General features: G+C 41.3%; 1 protein-coding gene across 4 annotated transcripts in view; it reads right to left on the bottom strand.

Annotated features, from left to right (window-relative positions):
* Window positions 1–2,077: 2,077 nt before the first annotated feature.
* Window positions 2,078–22,920, bottom strand: part of ARHGAP12 (Rho GTPase activating protein 12) — a 79,243-nt gene continuing 58,400 nt past the window's right edge. For 2 of the 4 annotated variants that reach the window (XM_048511012.1, XM_048511010.1), the window contains 13 exons: window positions 22,566–22,691; window positions 19,979–20,056; window positions 17,953–18,014; window positions 17,776–17,857; window positions 14,591–14,689; window positions 14,205–14,303; window positions 11,136–11,238; window positions 9,719–9,838; window positions 8,337–8,435; window positions 5,659–5,736; window positions 5,236–5,370; window positions 4,132–4,234; window positions 2,078–3,683 (listed from right to left, as the gene is read on the bottom strand). In XM_048511012.1, coding sequence (XP_048366969.1) covers window positions 3,509–3,683; window positions 4,132–4,234; window positions 5,236–5,370; window positions 5,659–5,736; window positions 8,337–8,435; window positions 9,719–9,838; window positions 11,136–11,238; window positions 14,205–14,303; window positions 14,591–14,689; window positions 17,776–17,857; window positions 17,953–18,014; window positions 19,979–20,056; window positions 22,566–22,691 — 1,359 coding nt within the window. In that variant the 3' untranslated portion in view covers window positions 2,078–3,508. Of the gene's footprint in view, window positions 3,684–4,131; window positions 4,235–5,235; window positions 5,371–5,658; window positions 5,737–8,336; window positions 8,436–9,718; window positions 9,839–11,135; window positions 11,239–14,204; window positions 14,304–14,590; window positions 14,693–17,775; window positions 17,858–17,952; window positions 18,015–19,978; window positions 20,057–22,565; window positions 22,692–22,920 lie in introns of all 4 variants that reach the window. The other 2 variants (XM_048511011.1, XM_048511009.1) reach the window with 1 other exon arrangement.

The following is a 22,920-nucleotide window of genomic DNA, read 5'->3' on the forward strand; positions in this document are numbered from 1 at the left end:
TCTGACCGCTTGCAGGACTTAATAAATTTCAGGGTATTGCTTTCAGCGAACAAGTCGTACACACAAAACGACAGCGAAAAGTATCTTTTGTGCATCCAAATAGCTTCGGTTCTGTGGCCAGCCTTCCACAATAATCTGTAGCGATTAAACAAAGTTACTTAATTTGCAATTTCAATATATTTTGAGTGTCACTAATTAGTGGCATCCTAGCCAGCGTCCAAGGAAAGAACTGTAGTTGTTGCCAACAAAGAAACACCCGAAGTTAGCAAAAATTGCTTGTTTCTTTGAGACAGCCACACTCCGGGCTAACAGATGTTGACGTGTTGGCCCGGACAGCTTTGATATGTTAATTCCAACACTGTTTGACACGCTAGCTATTTTGCCAGCCATCTCTTTTGTATGTCCAGTTGGGGACTTGCAGTCCCCCACCCCACCCACCCCAATAATAAATAGCAGTTTTAACTTCAGTGGATTCCGCATGGCATATTTATAATGAGTTGCAATCGTTATCCAAATCTGTTTCATCTTGTATCATGTTTTAGAACAAAAAATATAAATTAACAAAGCCCTTTGACAAAAAGGCTGCCAATTCCAAGAATCACAACTCATTCACGGTGTGAACTACACGGACACATTCCAGATGTTAAAAGGTCAGAGATTTAAGGTACTTTGAAACCGTTGCGGAAATATGGGGAACTACTTTCTACCAAATCATCTAGTCTAATAGGCACCTCAGTAACTGACAGGAACCCTCCCAGTTCACAGGTAAAGATCTTTTTGAACTTCTAGCAAGTATCTTTTAGCTGGACTGATATTAGAGAGTTGCTTTATGTACTCCGCCACTCACCAATAGCATTCTCAATATACGACTAATGAGGAGAGAAAGATCATAGAGGAGGGAGGGCCCTGAACCAAACCTGAAGTGTAATCCAAACCAGAAATGTCTATATCTTCTGTTTACACCAGTTACACTTTCACTTATTGGTACATGAGAATGCCTGCAGAATCTTGATGCATCGGGGGGTTTTTTTGTACAGAGCTTACTAGTTCACAAAGTGGTTTAAGATTATTGCCCGGTTTAAGATTATTGAAGAAGCCACCACTTGATCCAAGAAAGACTTGGGCCATTTGGGGCCTCTAGCGAAACATTAACCACTGTTTGGGAAGAAAACAGGATATAAATATTCTAAGCAAAACTTTAATCACAGTTGCAATCAATTTTTCTTTAGAGGGATTAGCTGTCCGCCCCTCAGTAGTAGACAGAGGAAGGGTAAGTCTGCATATTCCTCTGGTCCAGGAGTCTGCAACCTGCGGCTCTCCAGATGTTCATGCACTACAAATCCCATCAGTCCCTGATGGGAATTGTAGTCCATGAACATCTGGAGAGCCGCAGGTTGCAGACCCCTGTCAGTACTGAAACTTTTGATACCATTAAGCCTCAGAGCCTTTTGAGTGACCAGGAAGACCAGGAATGGAGAACTGCATTGCATTTTGAGATATTAGGGAGTGGCCATAGGCCAGGGATGGAGAACCTGTTTTGCATGCAGGAGGTCACAGGTTCAATCCCCGACATTTCCACTGGATCTGGTAGCAGGTGATGTGAAATACTTCTTCCTAAGATCATGGAAAGGAGCTATCAGTTGAAGTAGGCAAGACTCTTCTCGATATGGTCTGAATCAGAATAAGGCAGCATTAAGTCCCTGTTGACTTGTATCCAATCTCCCGTGTCCATGGAACATCCAGGGGGCCTCCCACCTTCCTCTCAATCCCTTCCTGCATGCAAAGCTACTCGCTGGGGTTGCATGACCCACACAAAGGAGCAGCCACATGGGTTAGGGGATTTGACTGAGAGGAAATGCTACACCCCTGGAGAAAGGGAACAATTAAAAATTGGTCTCTCCCCTCAGCACAGTTGTATTTGTGGCCACTTAACTCAGAAAAGCTGTTAAGAATGATAGTAATTAAATTGAGTGACCAAGACAATGGTCCTGCTACTTTTTCAAAACAAGCCCTGAAAAGTAACACATTAGTTTGTCCCCCCAGTTTCAACAATAGCACTCAAATGTGGAGCAGCAAATTCCAAAACAGCTAACAGGTCTCTTTATTCAGATTCAACATAGCAAATATCAGGTACAGCAGTTAGTCTAGAAAAATACATTAAAAAAAAATCTTCTGCAGACCACAGCTCCTGTAACAAAATCTTCTGCAACCTATTTTACAAATCAATCTACATTATTTATGTAAAAAGGAATCCTGAAATTTAGCATTTTCATTATTTCCCAGACATCCATTCTATTCAAACGAAGGCTTCTGCTATTTATAGTTGTTAGAATTTGTAATACATTTTTCTAATGTATCTCCTGTACGTATTAAATATCACTGGCTCACGGTTGTAGTGCATTAACCATTTCAGCAAGCACGCTCAGTATTTTCCCAGTACCATTTGCATTACATTTATTTGCAAGCAGATGTAATTGGCATCTAAAAGTGCACAGCATTTTAGCCGGTTTCTCTGAGAAAATCCAGACATCCATTGGGGGATGTGATAATACGTGTTACAAATCCACCCTTGATTAGAAATGTGTGACTAGATGGTATTCTGAGACTATACAACAATGTATACAGGTGGAAAAAACCAAGAGCTGTTCAGGCTTCAGACTAACATTTACATCTAATTTCACTACCACAGGTTCAGACCAAGAATTCAGTACAGCATTAAAATCAATCTTTCATAAGGATTGTTAGATGTCATTAAGTTTTCCAAGTGCAGCCCAAGTAATACCCTGAAAAAAGTGAACACTAATAACTGAAAGCTCTAGTTCATTGCAGGCCATGATACATCCTCTGCTGGACAGAAGTACCAGCTCAGAGTTTGAAATAATACTAGTGAGGCATCCAAGTGAACAGGTGAGGAATCTGTACAGCAGTGTTAAAGAGTACCAAAAACAAACAAGCCCTCAAGCAAGGAATTACACTGGCCTCGGGTAGCATTTGTTTGTTAAAGCCTATCAACGATTGCAGAAACTCTGTAGACAGCATCAGCATCAGGAATGGTCTTAAGAGTCACATGGAAGCATACAATGCAATGATTCACTTAAAATGCCCATGGAGTTTTTCAAAGTCAGTGGGTGGGGCTTCTTGTCCCCACGCCAGGGTAGGCCTAAGAGTAAAAAGCAACATGAAAAAGCAATTCCAGATTATCCAGACGGAGTTTCGGGCTTCGCTTCTCTCACCGTGGAATCCAGTGTGTACATCTATAGCAGAACTGCCATTTCAAGTGTGCAAACCTTGAAATTTTCACAACATTGAGTGAGTGGTCACGAATTTTCAACAGCTTCCACAAAACCCCAGCCAAAACAAGTCACACACACTTCCCTGCCCCACAAAAGTGCAAAGACATTGAGTTGCTGCTTGGTCCGCAAACACAAGAGGTCGTGTACAAAAAGAGATGCAGTCTCTGCTGGCGCCCAGGCGTTCTCCCGTTAAAGCTGGCTTCATTTGGAGAAATTCAGCGTCCAAAGACTGAGTTCAGTTCCAGGAGGATCAACTCTACAATCTGGTTCTGATACACAGTGTGAACCGCTATATTGCCAGTCTCTTTTTCTGGCTTTAACAGAGTCGGACCAAAGACTATGGCTATGCTTTGATAGGTCATTCGGTTCTTCTCTCCATTTTCCACAATTCTGTGAAGGACAAAAACAAGACACAAATGCAAGATGACAATTCGAAAAGGATTACAATTGTACACGATCACGTTGCTTTGGCAAAGGCTAGCCCCACTCTCTTTACTACATAGATTTACCCTGACCGTACCATGAATGAAGTATTTTATGTTCACACAGAGTTCCCGGCTTACACTGAAACCTCACAAAGCAACAGCTGCTAACCTCTGAGCCATCATCTTTCTTCAAAACAGATCAAAATCTTCCTCCAACAGCAAAACTTATCATGCCAGATTTTCCTTGTCATCAGTTTATACTAAGTAAGAAGTTAAGAAACTTTGTGTGAGCTTAAAACCGGGACCGGTTGAACTGTGATCGGATGGCCGAAGTGACCTCTATGAGAAAGCCCGATTTCATCTTATTTATGCAAACAGAACAAATCATGTTTATGCTTTCACGTACAGCTTACCTTTTGAGGTGCCTGAAGAGCACCTGCATGGTATCTTGATTTGGTTTTGGCAACTGCTTAATCAGATCTCGAACAGCAGGAACTCGCTGTCTGGGTTCTTGTTCTGGGAAAGGAGGAAGAGGACAAAACTTTCAAAAACAGTGAAAAAACATGATTGTGAAGACATTGGCTAATATATACTACCACCTAGTGGCCAACATTAATATTGCTAGACAACATCATATTACTTCCATAGGATTTTTTTGTGCTATCAAGTCACAGCTGACTTTTGGAGACTCCGTGGGGTCTTCAAAGCAAGAGACGTTCAAAGATAGTTCACCATTGTCTGCCTCAGTGTCATAACTCTGGTGTTCCTCAAAGGTTGCCCATCTAAATACTAACCAGAACCAAACCTGCTTGGCTTCTGACAAGATTAGGCTCACCTGGGGCAATAACAGCATTAAAGTCTGCTGTGACAAAAGAATGTGGTGGCACAATCGTCTTGCTCATTTTGGAAACTGACTCCTGAAGCTTCTGAGCATGTACAAAGCCCTTGCACAAATAAAGACATCACTTCTGAAGTGCTTATGGCTGAGTCAGAGATGTTATGGGCCTCATACAAGGTAAATTCATTTTCCTGTGTCTGTGAGGAAACCTTCCCTGCCTTTTGGCAGAACATGCCCGAATGTTAAGGAAAACATCAGACCATCCACAATAATGGCCCCCTCTCCATTTAGTCCTGTAAGGAGATTCAAGAGATTCAAGGGGGCTTACAAGCTCCTTTCCCTTTCTCTCCCCACAACAGACACCTTGTGCGGTAGGTGGGGCTGAGAGAATTCTGAATGAACTGGGACTAGCCCAAGGTCACCCAGCAGGAATGCAGGAATGGGGAAACAAATCTCGATCACTACATAAGAGTCTGCCACTTATATGGAGGAGTGGGGAATCAAACCTGGTTCTCCAGATTAGAGTCCACCAACTCTTAACTAATACACCACGCTGGTTCTCACGCTTATTCCATGAGCTTCTGTCTTTAAGGTGCCACAAAGCTTAGTTCTTAGTTGTACCGCAGGCTGACATGGCTACGTATCACCTAACGGTAAATACTTTGTTCCACAGACTTACTGATTGCATTGACAAAATCATTGAAATGATTGAAAGTGAACAGTGGTTCTGGTAGTTCTCTAAAAAACATCTTCAGAGCTCCTGTGATGACATGGATATCTTCCCATTTACTGTCATTCAAGTCCAGTTTTTCATCTGAAACAGAAGGCAGTAATAGAAATATAAGTCTTTGGGGTCTCAAATGCCACATTCAACGCAGGGAGGGAAGGATATTCTAACAAAATATTAACGTCATATATTAAAAACCTTAGGAGATGTGATTTAGTTTCCCCCTAGACCAGTGGTAAATTTAGGACTCCCAGTTCATCACTAGATGAAGACTTAATACTGAATGCTTATACATCAACCAAGAAATGAGCAATCATTGTAGCTCAACTACATATTCTTATTACAACTGTTAATTATTATTGTATGGGAACTTACCGTGATTAACTGCAAATCTTAGCTTCTGTATCACTGCAAGATTGCCGCTAACTCTGTACAACCCATCGACATCCAATCCTAAAACACAGGTCAAATTTTGTTCAGTAAGTGTTTTCCTAAAGATGATGAGGTCTGGCTGTCCTATACCTGAGAAGCTGTAATATTTAAAAGGGGAGACACTTCCCGACCAAGGACGGGCTCAGAAAAGCAAGAATTATGATGCAATAAATGCCAGGGGTTGAACACTGTATTACATTTTTAGTGTCTAACAGTAAGGTCACTTAGGAGCTTTGCCATCTCTTCGTTGTTCTTTACCCCTTATTATCTTAAGCCATATACTGGTGTAAAGGACGTGGTGCTGTTATACCTGTGACACCTTGCTATGTTTATCAGTGGGACTAAGTCAGCAGTAGTCAGATCTGTCAGGCTAGAACAGGGGTCTGCAACCTGTGGCTCTCCAGAGGTTCATGGATTACAATTCCCATCAGCCCCTGCCAGCATGGCCAATTGGCCATGAACATCTGGAGAGCCACAGGTTGCAGACCCCTGGGCTAGAACTTACGATGGTGAGCTGAGTGCGGCAGCACTTCACGCTGTGGACTGATGATAAAGCTGTTCCAGATACTGGTGGAGAAGCGCTTTTTTCTTTTTTTTTGCAAAGGGTTCTACTCTCCTTAAGACTGAAGATCTCAGTTTGGACGTGCTCCTTTACAGTAGTTTGTGGTCAGGAATGTTTTTTATCACATGAGGCTGATACAAAACTGGGCCCTTTCCATCGTTGCACACATCTTTATTATTTATTGGGCTTAAATACCGCTTTCCCTGTGAACAGGCTGCCTTATAAAGGCTCCGAAACAGCAGACTGTCCAAACCACAGTTGCAAGATTAGCTGGGACAGACCAATATAACCATTTTATACTGGTTACTCATTGGTTTCCAGATGCCAAGAACCTTTGAAGTCCTAAACGGTCTGGGAGAAAGGTTTCCTTCAGACTTGACTTTGTCATTACCAACAAACTCAACAGAGAAATCACCTGTACCAGCTGTTCTCATGTTTCCTAGTCAACAGTATTGAAATGCATTGTCAAAGGTTTTCACAGTTGGCTGTTGTGGTTTTCTGGGCGGGGTGGCTGTGGTTTGGTTGTTTTTGCTCCTAATGTTTCATCCACATCTATGGCTGATATCTTCAGAAGCATGTCATGGTAAGATGAGCATCTCTCCATGGCACAGTGTGGAGTGATGGTGTGAATTCACTTGGACACATGCAAATGCATGACACACACACTCCCACTCCCACCTGTGAGACAGACAAAACTTGTACACCACCTCATAATCACACTACACTGTGTCATAGAGTGAAACACATCTTACTGTGACATGCTTCTGAAGACGCCAGCAGTAGATGCAAGCGAAAACTACCAGGCCACGGCCACACAGACTGGAAAACCCACAACAGTTAGTGTTGAAATGGACGATTACACACACAACAGTGCTTTCTCACTGGGTGGGGTGGGCACTGAAACTGCGGAACTTCTTGTCCAGGAGGTCTGATTAGCTTTCAGGCTCATACTGTTCTCACTGGGGGAAGGAGACAAATTAATGCAAAGCGACTCCAGAAAGAGTTTAAAATGTCTTGCTTCAGCTGCCTGGTGAATACTGTCTTTTCCCTGCAGTTAATTGGCTGTAATGAATTTCAGCAGGTTGTTTTACTGGGGACCTTTCCCCCCTCTTCTGCTGAACTTTGAGATTTGCTTCATTGTGAGTGCATTTTATTACTTTATTTTAAACTATTCGCTTTAAATTGCTTATGTCTTATCGTTATCTGCTGGTCGGCCAAAAGCAGGGACATGGTTTTTTTAAAAAAATAAATATATAAACAGGGTTAGATGCAAGCGAGTGGACAGAAATAAATGGGCTTAAATATGACCAGGTGAGTGTCAGATTGCAGCCTAAGGTTGAACCTTCTAAGTGAACATACTTTGGATGGTGCTACAAGGCTCTTTGGGTTTTCTAAAGCATTCTTTTTTTCCCTCGGGAGTTTAAGCCAGTTTGCACAGGCATTCAGTGGATCATGCGCATATCTCTCATTCAATAATTCTTTAGGAGTAAAATCTGGGATATCTACTGCATTTCTAAGAATACTATCATTTTTTTAAAAAAAATGCAAACAAAATAGTCAAATTTCTAGTATTTATGCCTGTGAAGAAATAAGGAAAAATGGGGAATAATTCTATTCTAAACAATCTAGACAACAGGTCTCCAGGAGTGAGGGTGGGAAATTTGGGCCGATCCAATCTATTGCTAGGGCTTCATATAGAACTAATGTTATTCTGCAATTTTTAGGGGACATTCCTTGAAATTTGAAAGATTATGTAGTATCACAGCAAGCTCTAAACAAACATGAGGGGGAGCTCTGAGGCCTCAGTCTGAATAAGATGAAACGCAGGAGTTTAAGTTCCTGATACTGATCTAATGACTAATCCAAAATGGTCCAGTTTAGGCAAGCTGGATTTATTTCTCTACCTAATCTCCAAATGATGATTTGCATTATATATCCTTATGCAGGGACTATATAAAACTCTGTATATATTAACATATCCTATCATTTGAAACATAGAAAAATTCCAGCAATGTACTTCCCTACTATCAAAAAAAAGGAAGAATTGGCTTCGACTCACCATGTTCTTCAACATGCTCAATACACAACTTCACAAATTTTGGCACAGTACTGTTTTCTCTTTGACACAAGTTGGCTAAATTGCAACCAAACACTTGATCTGAAAACAGAGAGGGAAAAAGGTCACAAAGGAGGGAGTGAATGGCTCAGCATTGCACAGAACACATTCAAAGGATTACTAAGGGTACTAAACATGGCTGCATGTGCTTTTACTGAATCCTTTCGTTTGTAATGTTTGCTACAGGGCTCCATTGAAGGTGCTGGTTATGATCTATAAACCCCTAAAATGCCTGGGATCAGACTATTTGTAGGAGCACCTTCTGCCATATAGACCAGTCTGGGTGCTAAGGTCCGCGACTGCAGTGCTTATGGTGATTCTTTCCCCCTCTGAGATGAGGGGGGGGGGTTGTGTGGAGGGCTTTCTCTGCCATAGGCCCCACTTTATGGAATGCCCTCCCATTAGAGGTCTGACAGGTGCTGACATTATACACCTTTCAGTGCCTAGTTAAGACTGTCATTTTCGCCCAGGTATTTGACTTACTGATACCCTCAGACCAGAAATATAAATTTCATGTCCATGTATGGACATCCAGTAGATCCACAGAAGACAGGCATGACCCAAGGGGCGGAGTAGGAAAGTGCAATCTTACTTCTCCACTATGTGCTCCTTGTACGCAAAAAAGATGACTGTCCAAACCGGTCTATCGTGGAAGCGTAAACAAGAATCATTTGGCTCAACAAGATCTTTAAGCGCAAAGCCATATATGTCTGTCCTGAACTTTCAGTGTCCTTTGATTTGGACTTAAGTGTCCCTGTTTGTACTGCTTTCCTAGGAAAATGTGGGGTCATAAAGAACACCAGCATTCCTCTTGTGGTGTTTATTTTTTACTATCAATATTACAGTCTCATTTATGCTGGACACCAAAGATCTTCCACCAGTGTGTACCCCATCCAGGAACTTTTAAAAACCCACCATGGCATCGTCATTTCCTGAGCAAATATCGGTCTTGTCCATCCTTATGTAATCAGCGATGCTATGCGCAAGGTTACGACAAAAGGAGCAGCAGTGGCGTAGGAGGTTAAGAGCTGGTGTATCTAATCTGGAGGAACTGGGTTTGATTCCCCGCTCTGCCACCTGAGCTGTGGAGGCTTATCTGGGGAATTCAGATTAGCCTGTGCACTCCCACACACGCCAGCTGGGTGACCTTGGGCTAGTCACAGCTTCTCAGAGCTCTCTCAGCCCCACCTACCTCACAGGGTGTTTGTTGTGAGGGGGGAAGGGCAAGGAGATTGTAAGCCCCTTTGAGTCTCCTGCAGGAGAGAAAGGGGGGATATAAATCCAAACTCTTCTTCTTCTAAATCCAAAATCAGAAGTGCAGTTACCTTTGATGTAGCCTTTCTCGCGGACAGCTTGCAACGTGGGTCTGCGGGTCAAAAATTTCTTCAGTTTCGTTTTAGTTTTCTTTTGCTCTGAAGAATCAATGCTGCTGGATAATTTTATTGCTGAAAGAAAAGACAAGCTTTACGCTAAAGCTTTTCTCTGGATGTCGGCTTGTAAAAGATGATGCGTGAAGCGAGACACTGTACCACATATCAAATTTGAATTTATTTACTAGGCTTCAAGCAACTGCACACTAGTACGTTTTCTAGTATTGATGAAAAGACAGAGAAATCTTCAAGGAAGCTGAAGACAGAACAGCTGCAATGCCAGCCGTAACCAAATATACATTTGCAAACTTGAAATAAAGTTGTTTACCTTAACATTTATTCCCTTTAGGTAACTTGATGGCTTTAAACCACACAGAACTAATTGCTTATGAAGAATTCTTTGTTCACAAGTGAAATGCAGATGTTTAGAAAGACACAGCTGCAGTCTTACTAATCTAGGAGGAGCCCTGGAAGAACTGATTCGGTTCCATTGCTGCTTGCCGAACTAGCAGATATTTTGTCACCAGGCTGACTCACCTGCACTGGAATGTGGCTAAATTTCTAAGAACTACGAAGAAAGGTAAACAGTGACTTCTAAAGCTTTCTGCCTTCACATACAAAATACTTATCTTATGCCAATATGGAATTGTACAGGCTACATCAGTATAAGGTACAGCAGTGGCCAAAAATGTGACTCATTCTATTAGTTGGAACCCAAATAGACATATTGTGGGTTTTTTTCTGATTTGTAGACACTGTTTAGCTAAAGTACCTGAGATACTGAAAATATTTTTGTCTTAAAATCGAGTTGGCCATGAAGTGTCATATGTGTCATGCTTAAATCTATAAGCGCAGACCTTGCACTTAGCCTTCAGAGCAATTTGAGTTTTTGCCAAATCTCTGCAGCTACTTCATCTGATAACTGGTGGTGAAAGGGGCCGTCACGTCACAGCTGAATTATGGTGGTTTGCTATTTCTGCCTCTGCAGAGCAACCCTGGACTTCCTTGGTAGATTCTCTCCCAAATACTAGCCAGGATTGACCTTGCTTAGCTTCCAAGATCTTATGTGATTAGGATAGTCCAGGACATCCAAATCTTCCTGGTTACCACAGAACTGCAACTCTGCATTTGCCAGGTCTCTCCTAATTTCCCCGTTTACAATCTACCATTTAAAATGTGAGATGAAAATCGACTGACATTCCCTTTTTGCCACTTTTCAATCTTATACTTTCAAACAATGATTAGTGAAACATGATTTCTTGACATAAGATTAGCCTGTGTGAAATTATTCTTAGCTGGGCAGGGAATCCTGAGATCACACTGGTGAAAATTAGCCCCAAGTACAGATGTTTACTTCAGAATTTCAACTTACAGCGAAGCTTTTTGGAGTCTTTATGATCCTTTTCTTTGTCTTGTTTTTCCACCCCCGGAGAGTCTGGCATTTCGTCATCTAATGCTTCATCAAACTCCATTATCTATTGAAATTTTTCAAAAGAAAATTTCATGAGTTCTGCTCTTGCCAAGTTTGACAGCTCCCCTAATTAAGAAAACTGATGATTTTTTAAAAGTAACATTCTTCTGGGAACACCAGAAGGAGGATTATCACAGCGCTGCCACAACTTTATGAAGCTGAAATATCATGCTCTTGTAACTGCTTGTTTCCTTGGCAATGAAGCTATGTCTGTTCTGCTGATCTGAGTGTATGTGAACAGCCTCTGGAAGAACAGCCTGCACTTGTGCTAGATAGCCGACATCTTCTTTTAGGCCCCTTCCGCACACGCAAAATAATGCGTTTTCAAACCACTTTCACAACTGTTTGCAAGTGGATTTTGCTATTCCGCACAGCTTCAAAGAGCACTGAAAGCAGTTTGAAAGTGCATTATTCTGCATGTGCGGAATGAGCCATAGTTCCAGACAAGGGCTTCTGCACTTTGTATGGCAGCCCTTCAATATACTGTTTTGTCATTCCGCCCCCCCCCCCCACGCCCACTTAGTGGTCCACAACCACCAGGGTATTACCACAGGGGTCTGTGGCAGTGACTGGTCAGGTAATTGTGTCATTGGGAGACACACACACACACACACACACACACACACACACACACATATGTCTTAACCATTTGGTAATTTTCTGGAGCTGGGGGAGAGGGGTAGCACAACAGAGGACGCCCTTTTTCAAGTTGCCGCCCATCTAGCCTCAGATGGCAGGGAGCCAAAAGCAAGGCTCCTGGAGATGACTGTAAAGGTCAGGAAGGGTTCATATGGAAGTAAGTGGTTGTTAAAATATGCTGGCTCCAAGTTGTAGAAACATCCTTCTTTGTAGGTTCTTCAGCATTATTTGTATTACCAGAAATGACACCATCCCCTCAGAAAGAAACCAGCCCACCAAGGGAAAAAATTGTGAACATCTGGCCAATTTCCATGCACCTTCAAATACAATTATAGAGGTACATGGGCCAATTAGCTGGGAAAAGAATCAAATTCCTGAGTTGTACACAAGTACAGGAGCACAGTAAGCATACTGGTGGAAAGCCAGTTTTAACCCTATGCTGTGAAGCGATTAGTTATTCATGTGAAACTGAAGAATCTATCTTTATCAACAGATCTGAGCCTTGACAATTTCATAGCCTTACACTGAACTGGAAATACCTGTTGGCAGAGATTTCTCAGGCAGAAAGCCAGGCAGTTAAGTCCATCTAGCACAGTGAACTGACAGCCCTTTGAAGACTCTACACTCTCAATTAACACGGGAGTTCTCCTAGGATGTTTAGCGGAATCATTCAACCACATGTAATCTGTGTGGGCCACTTTGCAGTGCCAAGTATCAGTTCCAAACTTTGCACAGAAAGTGATGGCTGTTTTCCCAAAAGAATGCACTCTGCAACATGCTGCTTGGCTGAATATGGCATTTTGGCACATTGCTGGACTGGTAAAGACATATACATGAAAACTGTAAGTAAGTAACAGTAATTTGATGCTAATGGTAGTCAACATGCTGCCCCTATTCATCACAGTAAAATGCCTTCTAGGATTGTAGAAAGGAAGCATTTTTGTTTCTCAAAATTTTGTTTCTCAAGTATGGTTAATCAAACCCATTGCAGTCAGTGCTCAGTAGATATAGAACTGTTATGTAGGATTCTAATCAGAGTTCAAGGCAGCTATTGATCACTTCTGAGATTTCCTATCTTAACCAATTTCCTTTCCAACCTGAGACAAGATTCAAAGTCCAGAGAGGGTCACTGCAATAGAATAAAGGAGCCAAAGACTTGTTTCATGCATGAGATTTTAATTGTTGTTCCTGTCTAATCAGCATTCTGTTTTAAGTCAGAATAACAACAAAAAGGAAGAAGAATAGTTTGGGTGCTGTGTGGTTTCCGGGCTGTATGGCCGTGTTCTACAGCATTCTCTCCTGACGTTTCGCCTGCATCTGTGGCTGGCATCTTCAGAGGATCTGATGTTGGAAAAGCAAGTGGAGTATATATCTGTCCAGGGTGTGTGGGGAGTGTCCAGGGTGGGTGGGGAAACCTTGTCTGTGAGTAACAAAGGCGGCAACCAGGTCAACAAAGGCCAGGATACTTCTATTCAGATGCTCCCACCAGTGACCTTGCTATCTACAGGGTTACTCCCAGGCTATAGTCTTCATTGTTACTCATACTTCTATTCAGATGCCCTCTACTATTGACCTGGTTGCCGCCTTTGTTACTCACAGACAAGGTTTCCCCACCCACCCTGGACACTCCCCACACACCCTGGACAGATATATACTCCACTTGCTTTTCCAACATCAGATCCTCTGAAGATGCCAGCCACAGATGCAGGCGAAACGTCAGGAGAGAATGCTGCTAGAACACGGCCATACAGCCCGGAAACCACACAGCACCCAAGTGATTCCGGCCGTGAAAGCCTTCGGCAATACAAGAATAGTTTGGATTTATACCCCACCTTTTTCTCCTGTAAGGAGATTCAAGGTGCTTACAAGCTCCTTTCCCTTCCTCTCCCCACAACAGATACCTTGTGAAGTAGGGGGGCTGAGAGAGTTCCAAAGAACTGTGAAGGTCCCAAAATCACCCAGCAGGAATGCAGGAGTGCAGAAACACATCTGGTTCACCAGATAAGCCTCTGCCACTCAGCTGGAGAAGTGGGGAATCAAACCTGGTTCTCCAGATTAGAATCCACCTGCTCTTAACCACTGTACCACTCTGGCTCTTCATGGCCCTAAAGGCAGCAAACTATTAAAAAGGAGTTTAGGTCTCAATACAAAATATGTTCAGTGGAAAAACCTTAATTTTATATCGTGATCAATCAACACCTTTATCAGATTTTTTTTCATAGTGATCTATTTTGCAAAATAGCCATTGCATATTTTCAGTTGTGGAGAGGGATGGGGTGGACAGCAGAAAGCAAACTTCAAAATAAGAATTTTTATGATTGAAGCACAAACCTGGTTGCTGATAGTCTGATTAAGAACTTTGAGCCATTCACTAATAGAAATGTCATTATCAGATTGAATTAACAATTCCACTCCTTGTCGTGTTTTCAGCTTTAAAAGAAAAGAAACCAGAAAATTCATGTTAGAGTACTTATAAGCAATCCTAAAGAATACACTTTAATTTCAGGAATATTTGTGACATTAGAGGCCAGTAATTCTGAAATGCGTTTTGATTATGTTTTATAGCAGTAAGCGCGAATCCTAAAGATAAACCAGTTTTCATACAAGCGATTCAGAAGCATTAGGTTACTGCAAATATCTTTAAGAAATATGTGACTGTGTCTCGTTCTCCTTAACATCTAATATAAAGTCAGGCAAAAGGGAAGGGGAAAGGTCACCTCAATCACGTTCTTCTTGCTTGATTTCTCCTTTGAAGCCCAATCAACAGATGCACCCCTGAGATCAACTGTGAATTCTGGTTTAGATTGATTTCCAAACTTCTGGGGGAAAAACAAGCAAGCATTAATTTGTTTTTTAAACTACAGGGACTACATAATAACCGAATGGCTATATCACAGCCCTTAGAAAACACAATCAAAAGAGTATGCAATCTTTAGAATTATTTCTTGGCTGCTTGGTCTTTGGAGCAAGATTTTAGCATATTGTTTTCCTCACCCCCATCTTATTAGATAGAATCATGGAATCATAGAGTTGGAAGTGACTCCAAGGGCCATCAAGTCCAACCCCCTGCACTCCCGACATATGCTGATCCAGCCTTTGTTTAAAAACCTCCAAAGAAGGAGACTCCACCACTCTCCAAGGCAGTGAATTCTACTGTCGAACAGCCCTGACGGTCAGGAAGTTCTTCCTAATGTTTAGGTCGAATCTCTTTTCCTTCACCTTGAATTCATTACTCCGTGTCCTAGCCTCTGAGGCAGCAGAAAACAAGCTTGCTCCCTCTTCAACAATGGCATCCCTTCAAATATTTAAACATGGTTATCATGTCACCCCTTAATCTACGCTTCTCCAGACTAAACATCCCCAGCTCTCTAAGCCTCTCTTCGTAGGGCAGGGACTCCAGACCCTTTACCATTTCGGCTGCTCTCCTCTGGACCTGCTCCAGCCGATCAATATCCCTCCTGAACTGCGGGGCCCAGAACTGTACACAATATTCCAGGTGATATTCCTCATTTAAATGCTACATACTCTATTCTCCTTTCAACCATTCTGCAAATGTTGGTTAGATTATGGAGCCGTTGCTAGGGACCATTAAAACAAGCTTAAAAACATATAAACATATATAAGACAAAATCATATAGTCACAAATGGAAAGAAGGGTCAAGAAGAATAGGCAAAGAAATGTCAGATAAAGCAGAAAAGTCTTCCCCTACTGGAGGAAGACAATGACCAACGGGGAAGGCGGATAACATCTAGCAATATAGCATAAGTAGTAGTTTGAAATGCTCTCTCTTTAAAAGTACGAGTATTTTGTAATTTCGCTTGCAGAAAAATAAGGCACACATACTTTTAAATTATTATAAATATGGTGAAATTATAAATTTTCACTAAGTTACAGATAAGGTTTTTTTATGTTGAAACAGTAAAATGAGTTTAGGCTTGACAATTTCCTCCTACATTTTCTTCCCCACCCACCAAAACATTTACAAAAAAACGGACACCCCTACTCCCTCCTCAAAACGTCCTCTAGAGCTTGGAAGTGTCTTAGAAGTACAAACTGCAGCCCAAAGATTATGACAGCATGCTTGAGTGATCATGCTATATTGAAATGTAAAGAAAGTGATCCATCCTCCAGATAAACACACAATCCGGTCTATTGTCATAGTAATTAGTCCAAAGGCAGAACTGTGATAATTTGCATCTCATCCAAAATTATAATGCAATAAGCATGTTTGCCTGGGTAAGCAAACTGAGCAAAGGGCCTAAAGAACGCTGCAAGTCCAGCCTTATCGGTATTGGGATTTTGATCAGAATCTTATATTAGTTTGTATGGCTAAACATGCACCCAAATGCATGAGGCAATATGAGAAGGTGAAACATCCACCTCTCACCGTGAATGTTTTTCACGTCACTGAACAAAGATTACCTAAAATTCGTGATTCTACTCCATGCTGAGTAATGGCTGTAACCCTAACCCTAACCCTTCTAAAATTTTAGATTTTGGTTGCCAACCTAATTAAGTTGAAATGACCAGCTGAGGATCTCATGTGCATTTTCACAGAGTACAATAAAACAGAACATCCCATATGTGGCAAAGTGAACAGAGCTGGACAGGTCTGCTCTGCTGCCTCTAACTGCTCTTAAATTTTACCCTGTAGCATGTATTGATATCCACTGCTGAGTTTCCTCGGTGGATTCAAGTCATCTCTAAAAACAAGGCAGTCATGACAGCAACGAAGTCATATGAGGACAAAGTGAGGTATTTTACCAGTCCCAGTCCCTGAGTCATTCAGCAGTGCCACAAGGATGAAAAGGAGTGGCTTCGGTTCCCCACAGTCCCCATCTGATGTTTCACTGCAGTTCATTGGTTCCAAACTGTCTTTGCAGATCTGCTCTAAAGGAACATTTTTGACTAGGGCCGCACTCCTCGTGGAGCGAGTTGTGATCCCAGGTGGAATGGGAGCTGGTTCGCCTTATGGGATTCAACAATACAAGCTCTGATGTTAGAACTAAGTGACCAAATATCTTTTCCTGCCTACCTACCGGATGGAGAAAGAAAACCCACAAGATGGCTGAAACCATCCAAGAGAACTACCTTAGGTGCTAATATCAATAGAAACACACTAAATAAAACATAAACAAGCCACCTGTGCAGATAAATGTTAGTGCTAAGAGTGCTAGCTAGAACAAGAATATGAGGAAGGGGCTGCGACTTAGTGGTGGAGTATCTCATTTGTGTGCAGAGATCCCAGGTTCAGCCCCCGCCCCGTAACTCCAGTTCAAAGGATCAGATAGTAGAAATATAGAGAATCTCTGCTTGAGACTTTGGAGAACAGCTGCCCATCAGCTAGGAAAGACGTCACAATCGCTTTCCACCCAAGTACTCTGGAATAGTGCCTCAGCACTTACTGGTACTGCTGATGCTTCACGGAGTGCTCCCAGTTCCACGTTTTTGTTTTGCTGAAACCAGTATAGGGAAGCTTAAATGAACTCATCTAGAACCATTCCAAGCTTCCTCAATTTCTACGCACATCGTACCACTGATGCATGCTGATTCACATAAAAGAGCAGTTTCCCTCCCCAGATGGTGTGAAATCAGCTTTTTGTGCAGGGAACAACCATTTGTGATTATGTCTGCTTTTTTTCAGCTTCTTAACTGCACTGACCTAGACAGCCCAGGCTGGCCTGATCTCCTCGGACTTCGGAAGCTGAGCAGGGTTGACCCTGGCAAGTATTGAGGTGGGAGACCTCCAAGGAATACCAGGGTCAAGACGCAGAGGGAGGCAACGACCAACCTCTTCTGGACAGCTCTTGCCTTGAAACGCCCCAGGATTGCCATAAGTCAGATGTGACTTGATGGAACAAAACAAAAAAATGCCACAGACATTACTGGTGCTGTGCTTACCCAGCTGGTTCCTCCTCCCTGAGTCTTGGTAAACAATAGCGATGAGCCCTGCAGTACAGCCCAGGACGACATCCAATTTTTTCTGGAAAAGAGGAAGATATTTATACACAGTGGCACATTTATCAAGTGTTATAAACAGAATAAAGAATAGAATAAAAGCATTAAAGTGTTACTTGCCGAACTTTTTTCCCATTTTCTGTTATTTTTGTGACATTTAATAATCCATATTTCTCTTGGCCCTGGAGAAGAGAACAACCACCATATCAGTAAAAAAAGGTCTCCAGTCTTCTAGTGTGCAAATAGTTTCTAGGAGATATAAAAGGTTGCAAACTGGGGTGGAAAACGGGTAGTCCCAAGCAGAGCTTATGCACTCTGGACTTTATTGAAACATTTACATGGTTGCCTTTTCTTATGACTCAAGGTAGCCTTACAAGTGCTATCAACACATTACAATTTAAAGTTTACCACTTGCTCCTTAATTATAACCAAATAAAATATTAAATCTTAATTGCTAACCTTGAAAAGATTCACACTTTTCCATAATTTAGCTAAATCATTATCGTCTACTTCTCAAAACCACAAATTATCAGTTCATTCTTTTCTGTCTTCGAGGGTTTCCAATTGTCAGCAAATTTAGATTGATTCTTTTCTCTAATTGAGTTAGTTTCGCCATCTCCACCAATTCCAACAGCTTCACTAACCAATCTTCCACTGTAGGAACAGATGAGTTTTTCCACTTTTATGCATATAGCATTTTAATTGCTGATATCATACATAAATACAAAATTTCATTTTTTTCCCAAACTGCCTGCCCACAAGTCCCAAAAGAAACATTTCTGGTTTCATTTGTATACTAGTCCTTAAAGTCTTCTGGATTAATGTATGAATTTGTATCTAGAATTTATTTAGCTTCCTTACAAGTCCACAAACCTGTGGCTTAAACTGAACTATTACATCTCAACAAGAATTTTTAATGACTTTAGCCTGTATCTTGGGAAAACTGACAGAATCAGACTTTCTTCATCACTTCGTCTCAGTATTCCTATATACAAATTAATAATTTCACAATGTAATATTGATAAAGTTTATTTCTGCTCATGGATCCAGTCAACACACAAGCTGGGAAATCCACTACAAATGCCAAATAAATGACCACATCTAGTGTCATTCATCCACTAAGACATAACTTTGTATCAAACGCAAAGCAATTTGATAATAATCTTTTTTCAGTTACAAGTTAGTTAATTCTTTCCACTAAGGTTATACTCTGCACAAAGAAAATGTGCAGAGAGAATTAATATCCAGAGAGAAAGACTGAATATTCAGTTCCAAACACATGAGCTGGTTTGTCATTCTATTGCACTGATTAATATCGTTTTACCCACCACACTAATTCGAAAGGACAGTTTGCAAGACCGGTCCACAGGAAGCAAACACTACAAACCTCCACATCAATTGGTGCAATCCAGCTAGATCACAGGATAAAAGTAGATCCCTGGTATGGACTGCTCGGAATGATGGCAGAAAGCACCAACAAAGCCCCCCGATAAAGGAGGATTTTGTTTGTCCCAGTAAAGTTGCCTGATTTTCTGAGAAAACCAAAATATTCCAAGGGCTGCATAACCCTACTTCTTTCCTTCTCCATTGATTCACCTCTAGAGCTGCAAAGGAATGTGTCTAGCTGACAAAAGCTGGAACCATGATTGAAGTGTGTTTAAGTGTTCCAAAGACCTAAATCTTGCAACTATTTCTCTAGACCAGTGGTTCTCAACCTTCCTAATGCTGCGACCCTTTAATACAGTTCATCATGTTGTGGTGACCCCCAACCTTAACATTTGTCCATTTTACAGATGGAGAACACTGATGAAGAGAGTCTTAGGCGACCCCTGTGAAAGGGTCGTTTGACCCCCAAAGGGGTCCTGACCCACAGGTTGAGAACCACTGCTCTAGACATTAGCTGATGTGCAACACAAGAAATTCTCAAGTAAAACAGGAAGTGGTTGTGGTGGGTTTTCCAGGTTGTGGTCTGGTGGATCTTGTTCCTAACGTTTCACCTGCATCTGTGGCTGGCATGTTCAGAGGTGTATCACAGAGGGAAGCCTTAACTATGACAAATTCACACAATTAAAATACATAGAAGTAATAGATTTGTCTACATCTGATGAATTTGTTATATTAGACATATTAGAGTGTTTACACTGACTTGATGCTTTGGTGAGGAAGGAGAGGATGACTCGCTGTCAGGATAAGTGATCTTCGAAGCAACCGGAGATGAAGGGTCCTACAAAAGGAAGATGCATTGAAATATTAAACAACAGATATCAAATAGAAGATCAAGATTGACAAAATTTGGACAGAATTACTAAAAAAGCATCCAATACCTTGACATGAGAACTATACATTTATATCATGTTTTAGATACTAACTTGGTCCTGATATGTGGGGACAAATATACAGCATCAGGAAAATTGTTCAGAAGAATAACAGGCAGCTATAAAAATACAAGAACTACTTAATATAGCATTATTCTCTCACAGATTTTGTTGTCAGGATTGGTTTAAAATAACTTATACTTCAACAACTTGCAGTCAAAACTTATTTGTATCCTTTAGAGATGCCAGTCAAGATTTATGAAATAGGCATAAATTATACATTCAATAATGCTCCCACACCAGCCTACCAAAATACTCAGCTCTTTAATGATTAGGGTGGTTGGAAGAAATTGGAAGCATTTTTCCTGAAGGTACTTGATGGTTATTCTCCATTAAAAGGCAAAAAATGAAATCCCAGCAGAGATGGCTAACAAAAGTGCTTTGTAGCAGTATTTTACCCTACATAAGGGATTGTATTGTTGGCAACTATTTCATCAGATCATTTTAAAGCTGCTGGCAGATTAAGAAACTGTGAAATCGCTACCTGCCTCTAGATCCTTAAATAGTATTATTTTGCTCAAAGAATTTCATATATGCTTTGTATTAAACTTAGAGCATTTTAAAAAACCTCTCAGATTCATATGATTAATCCTCCCTCATCAGAAAAGGAGGGTCTAATGAAGTGTCAGCCTTTGTAGTTTCCAAACAGTCCATAAAAGCAAACTTGATATTCTGGCAAATAAACAGGATAATTAGGAAAGCAGTAGAGCTGGGAGCCTAATACAGAACCTCCTTTCCCTGTCTGAGGCAGGAAAACAACTGAGAGTGGGTGACTCCCACAGGAGAAGGCAGGAAGCAAAAGTGAAGGAAAATTCATTTCCTGCCTCCCTAAAGGAAGGGGTGGAAATCACCCAAACAAGGGGTGGGAATCACCCAAACTTCTGCCCCATCAGGAGAATAAACTGTATATTGTAACTTTAGTCTAAGTACTAATTATACTGTTAATAACTGCATGGTCCAGTAGGCAAACTTATCTTTTCCACACAGCACAGGTAGCCATTGTCCTCCAACTTTCCCAAAAGATTTATTCACTTCATGTGAACAATATTCTGTTTCATAATAAATAACCCCTGAAGAATGTCATCACAGCTTTAGCCATTCTTTCTACTGCACTAGAATCAAAAGGCAAAGAAAGGTGCCTACAGTATGATGGAAACCGAGCCCAATAAGCAAGGCTTTGTTTAAAATCAGCAGGGTCCATCATTATGAACGAATACATTGAAATTTAAAGTCATACAGCAGGGGTGTCCAACTCTGGTGCTTCAGATGGTCATGGGCTACAATTCCCATCAGCCCCTGCTGGCATAACCCTACTGCCCCCCTGGAAAGTGATTTCTATGGATTTTATTTGGACCTGCCAAGCAGTCATGGTAAAACAGTGATTTGGACAGTAGTGGATTTGTTCTCTAAGCAAGCGCGTTTTATATTCTGCTCCTCTCTTCCAAGTGCTCCCAAACTGGCTGGAATGTTCATAGAACATATTTACAGGCTCCACTCTGCCCTGAAGCGCCAGAGTTTGACACCCCTGGTCTAGGACCAGAATCTCTCAAGGAACATCTACTCGAATAAAAGCCTAACTGTTCATCTTCAAGGGTTCTGATCCAAATACTGCAACCACCAAAGAAACAGTGGGCAACTCTGAAACACCAGACCTTCTTATTAATGGAACCCAATTTCCTCCCTTAGGGAAGTTCATCTGGCCTTAATTTTCAAGACAAGTCAAATAAATGACCTTTTATAGAACTTTGGAGGAGTCAGATGGATAGGTGGATTTGATTTACACTGTTCATTAAGCCTAATACTGTGTTAGCTTTCGATCTTGCTTGTCTAAGCAGGGGTTTTTTTTAACACCACTCATATTTCATGAGCTGTCTTGTTGATCTTTTGTGATGAAAAACAGGCAAATAAAGGCTTAAAGATAAAAAACTGCATTCTCTTATAGTAATCATAGGAAATACTGATTCTGTGAGAGAAAGTAAAATAGCTGCCACCAAGGAAATCACTGATGTACAGCCCCCGTTCCAAATCCCAAAGACTACCAACGTCTGTCCCAGCTGTGTTCCCAGCTGCAACTACTTAATTTTATTTCATAAGAATGAAGAGCTTGTAAGAATTTCATAAGAATGAAAGAAAATACAGTTTGTCATAGTGAAGGGCATTCTTGTAACTCTGAAGTAAATATGTTGGTGAGGATAACAAACAAAATAACTAATTTTCATCAAGGATGGAAATATAGAAAGGAAAACATATAATGCAAACTAAATAGTGCATTGGGATAAGCAAATTTGGAAACAGTTACTTTTTGTTTGTACCATATGTGAACAATCAGATTCTAATATGTTCTTTAGTCACTCCTACCTTGTCATTGGTATCTAACATAATTGAACTGTGCCTCCACTTGGTTAACACAATTGGTTCCTGTAGCCGCCGGTCTAGGCTCCTGCTTTTAATGATCTCCCTTTGCTGCTGCGGTGAAGCATTATACTAAAAAAGGAGGGAAAGCCACACACTGTAAATAAATCAAACCAGTATTGAAGTTGAAAGCCCCATGGCATGCACGCAATCCACAAGTAGCTACTTTCACACCATGAATGAAAGTGCGCTTCCCCCCCTCAGTATTTTCTCCAGGTGAGTTGACACAAATTTGCCTTGGGTCCTGAAGTTTTGTTCACAGGCTCCAAAGGTGATGCCTGACAAGGGTAAGTTATAGTTC

The sequence above is a fragment of the Sphaerodactylus townsendi genome, linkage group LG11 (genome assembly GCF_021028975.2).
Source record: "Sphaerodactylus townsendi isolate TG3544 linkage group LG11, MPM_Stown_v2.3, whole genome shotgun sequence".
Taxonomy (NCBI): domain Eukaryota; kingdom Metazoa; phylum Chordata; class Lepidosauria; order Squamata; family Sphaerodactylidae; genus Sphaerodactylus; species Sphaerodactylus townsendi.